This window comes from Malania oleifera, chromosome 3, assembly GCF_029873635.1.
Source record: "Malania oleifera isolate guangnan ecotype guangnan chromosome 3, ASM2987363v1, whole genome shotgun sequence".
Classification (NCBI taxonomy): Eukaryota; Viridiplantae; Streptophyta; class Magnoliopsida; order Santalales; family Ximeniaceae; genus Malania; species Malania oleifera.
Window position 1 is genome coordinate 101,607,895 of NC_080419.1, and position 3,931 is coordinate 101,611,825.

General features: G+C 40.7%; 1 protein-coding gene across 1 annotated transcript; it reads right to left on the reverse strand.

The window, feature by feature from the left end:
- Positions 1–2,021: 2,021 nt before the first annotated feature.
- On the reverse strand, positions 2,022–3,721 carry LOC131152131 (3-ketoacyl-CoA synthase 19-like). The gene has a single exon (XM_058103791.1). The coding sequence runs from the start codon at positions 3,654–3,656 to the stop codon at positions 2,274–2,276; it is 1,383 nt and encodes a 460-aa protein (XP_057959774.1). The 5' UTR covers positions 3,657–3,721; the 3' UTR covers positions 2,022–2,273.
- Positions 3,722–3,931: the final 210 nt, after the last annotated feature.

Here is a 3,931-nt window from a genome sequence, read left to right on the forward strand (position 1 = left end):
TGTAAATATGTTTAATTTGCTTGTTTTTTATGTCTTTTTCCTACCTATGTTTGTATACTATTGAATAATCAAATTCATAAGAAATATTCCTCTAGTATTGAGGGCTATGGCTTTGCATGCCTTTAAGGATTGGAGGTGAGGGAATCTTTATCTTATGTAAGTGTTCTTGACAACTAAAGGTCAAGTAAAATGCAAATAAAAAATAGTCGAGGCAATCTGAAACTTCAACCCCTCCCTTTTCCAAGGTTGGCCCTCAGGGACGTTGCAACACACCTACATAAAAGAGGTTAGTTGTGATTCTACTTATTCGTATATTTGGCCAATTTCTTAGCCCCACATATACTATTTTCACATTTGATTTGAGTTTGCCATTTGAGCCGAGATGGTTCAAAGATTGATCTTTGGTAGATAGCGACCTTTCAAAACATTGCCACCCTCACCATACATTTTTATTTAATGAGAAAAAATTAGATCCTCTACTAGAATCAGTGTGGTACTCTTATTAAGTCCTCCTATTTAATGAAAACACTCCAAATAGTATACCTCACATGATATGACCTAGATATAGTCAGTTGGAACTCACTATTTGAAGTATTTTTATTGAATTGAGGGTCTAATGGTGATGGCGAAATTTTTTTTCTTTTGTTTTTTCCTATTTAACACCCTCAACCCATAGCTGATGCAATTAAGGAGAAACAACCGACACCTATTATCATACATGCTACAACTTGTAGACCCCGACACCATGCAACGCAGCCCATTTCATTACTTCCTTTCCCATCACATATAATACATACAGCTATTCACTCATCTACTTGACTAGCTGGCTAGATAGCTGCAGTCGGTCCGAGCATTATTGATTTATTGCATTTTTTTTTTTTCCCTAAGCAGGCCAATCGATATATATCATATATAATCTGTTTCACGAATGGAGCCCCATCAAATTAAATTGTAGTATAGGGACAAAGCCAGAGGAAAGCCTATCTGGCATTCATAGATATGATAAATTGTATAAAATATCACTTATAGTGTTGCAGCCTAACTCCTTTCCGTCACTACAAAATTCATTAAGTACTTAAGTCCCCCAGAATTGCCCTTTGAGCAGAAATAGATCCAAAGCCTACCACATATGATAACCCATAAGATTCAAATCTTAACATCTACTTTGAAAGCTTTAACATTAGTGAGTATGAATTTTAGGTTTTGAATTTAAAATTATATTAATTTGAATAAAGTTGATATAATTTTACATTATATTTTATCTAAATTCATGTATATAATCTAAATCCAATATTCTCTCAAACACAAAATAAGTGTATTTACTTGTTTGAGTAAATCTTGAGGGCACTCTCTAGTGCCCATTGCCTTGGATCTATTTCCAAATTGTACATTTGTCTGTACGTGGATTATATTAATTTTCTGTGGAAACTTAGCTAAATAATTAAAGTGATGAAGTGAATAGCTAGTAACAAAACATTGTTCTATTTCCAAAAGTGTAGGATTTGAAATTTATTCTTCTAATTAGATCTAAAAAGGCAAAAGATGAATATAAAATCCCCTTATGTAGACACATGCGCATTAAGAAAATACCAAAATCAATTCCTTGTCCTTTCTCTTTTACATGATGAATAGTTAGAGTTGGATTGTTGGAAAACATAACCTAAAATGGAATTATAGTAAGTATTTTAAATTATTTCAATTCACTCATAAGTTCAATGATACAACAATAATAAAACAGAACCTGAAGTCCCATTAGGTGGAGTCTGACTACATGTATCATTTTTCGCCAATTTATATAATCATAGACAATTTCTTTCGAAAAATCTAGAGATTAAAAAAATAATAATAAAACTAGGAGATAGGATATGAATCTGCGTCAACATTTCTTTTTTTGTTCCTTTTCTCTTTAAAAAAAAAAGATGACTAGAGTTAGATATATGCATTTATTTATTACCAAAGTCGTCCATTCATGTCATTTTTCCCAGAAGTGGCAAACCAATTGAGCTCAACTAGATACGCAATTTCAAATCTACCAATTGCATGTATATTGGCATGTATCCCCATATATTCTACATTTGAATTGATCAATTGAGAACTAGTTAATTGGAAAAAGACCATACAGTCTTACACACACAAACAGTGGCACCTATATATCACCTTACATACGAAATTCGAAGAGCTTTTAGTTTACGAATCGAAGCACACGCATGCATGCAACGTTAAGCTAACAGAAAGTACTATAGAGCAAAATTAACCAAAGCAATATCTACGCATCAAAGGTTCAGTTGTTTGTTCCTAAATTCTTCAACTGTAATCTGCAAATTTGGGTCATTGATCCAACCATACTTCTCCTCAAAAGGGCTCAATAGAATTTTTGGAGGGTACCTGTCTATGCAGTCCTCCCACACATTCTTCCTGTCCAAGTCCTTCCTCACCTCCCACACACAGTTCAAACACATAAACCCTGCCCCCATCGCCAACATCATCACCCTGTCCCCCTTCTTCAACCTCCCCTTCGCCTCCATGTACCCCAACACGTACCACAGGCTGCTCGACGATGTGTTCCCGAACCGGTGGAACGCCATCCTCGCCGGCTCCATATCGTAATCGTTCAACCCCAAGCCCCGCCCCACCTCGTCCATCACCGCCCTCCCCCCGGGGTGTAAGCAAAAATGGTTTATCCCCGTCTTCAGGTTCAACCCCGTGGCACCGCCAACCCCGCCGCCCTTGCCAATCCCAAAACGAAGTAGCTCTCTTATGGGCAGCACTCTGGGCAGGAAAATCCTCAGGTTTTCGGTCAAAGCCTGGGCGGCAACCTTGGTTAGGCTCCGGGTGAGGCGAAACCCTCGGTTCCCTAGCTCGTCCTCCACCTGCATGCAGCATTCGTAGGCCTCGTCGCTGGCGCCGTGGTGGGTCTGTACCAGACACTTGAGCTTCAGAATTGCATTGTGCTTAAAGGATGAGTTGTTAGTGAGAAGCAAGGAGCAGCCGCCGGTGCGGAAGAGAATGTTGGAGATCATCATGGACCTGTCTGTGCCGCAGTACCAGTAGGGCGCCATGGACTCGGTGCTGACGACGACCGCGAAGGCGTTGCGGTAGGACTTGAATAGGTCGCGGACGAGAGCGATGGAGGTGAGGCCGGCGCTGCAGCCCATGCCGGAGAGGGTGAACGACTTGACGTCCTCTCTCATTTTGTAGCGGTTGATAATGCGAGAGGAGAGAGAGGGAACGGTGGCGAAGAGGGATACGTTGACAACGAGGATGTCGATTTGGGAGGGGGAGACGGCATGGGAGGTGGAGGAGAAGAGGGAGTCGAGGGTGTCGAAGATGATGTTGTCCATCTCGTCGTGGGCGTCGGCGAGGGTGGGGGAGGCTTCACGGCCGGAGAAGACGACGTTGGGGCCATAGGTTTCTTCGCCGATGCCGGAACGAACGATGGTGCGGAGGGAGAAGCGGAAATCTTCGAGGGAGAGGCTTTTGTTGCGGAGGACGACGTCGCCGGAGGTCTTAGTGTCAAGCTTGTAGGCGTCAGGACCCTTGTGGAGCTCGTAGGCGATGAGATAGCAGCATTGGTTTCTGCGTTGGAGAAGAAGCTTGCACAGGAGGAAAGAGATGTAGAAGAACGGAAGGAGATAGACTGCCAGCAAAAACTCCATGAAGGAAGATCAAGAAAGGAGAAAGAAGGAGAATACGGTTGGGTTTTGTGCTTTCTTTTAAGTTGATATATGGATGCCGTGACTTCAAACTCTTATATAGGCAATAATAATAATAATAATAATAATAATAATAATAATAATAATAACAACAACAACAACAACAACTACTATGATAACAACAGAAAAGAGATATGTATGTATTTCTCTCCCCTTAAAACATAAATTATACAAAGACATCTCCTTCCATGCATCCATGTGCCTGTGTTTTAGATATT

Bases quoted from the DNA above. Each gene is read 5' to 3' on its own strand.
- LOC131152131 (XM_058103791.1), bottom strand. From the start codon at position 3,656: ATGGAGTTTTTGCTGGCAGTCTATCTCCTTCCGTTCTTCTACATCTCT.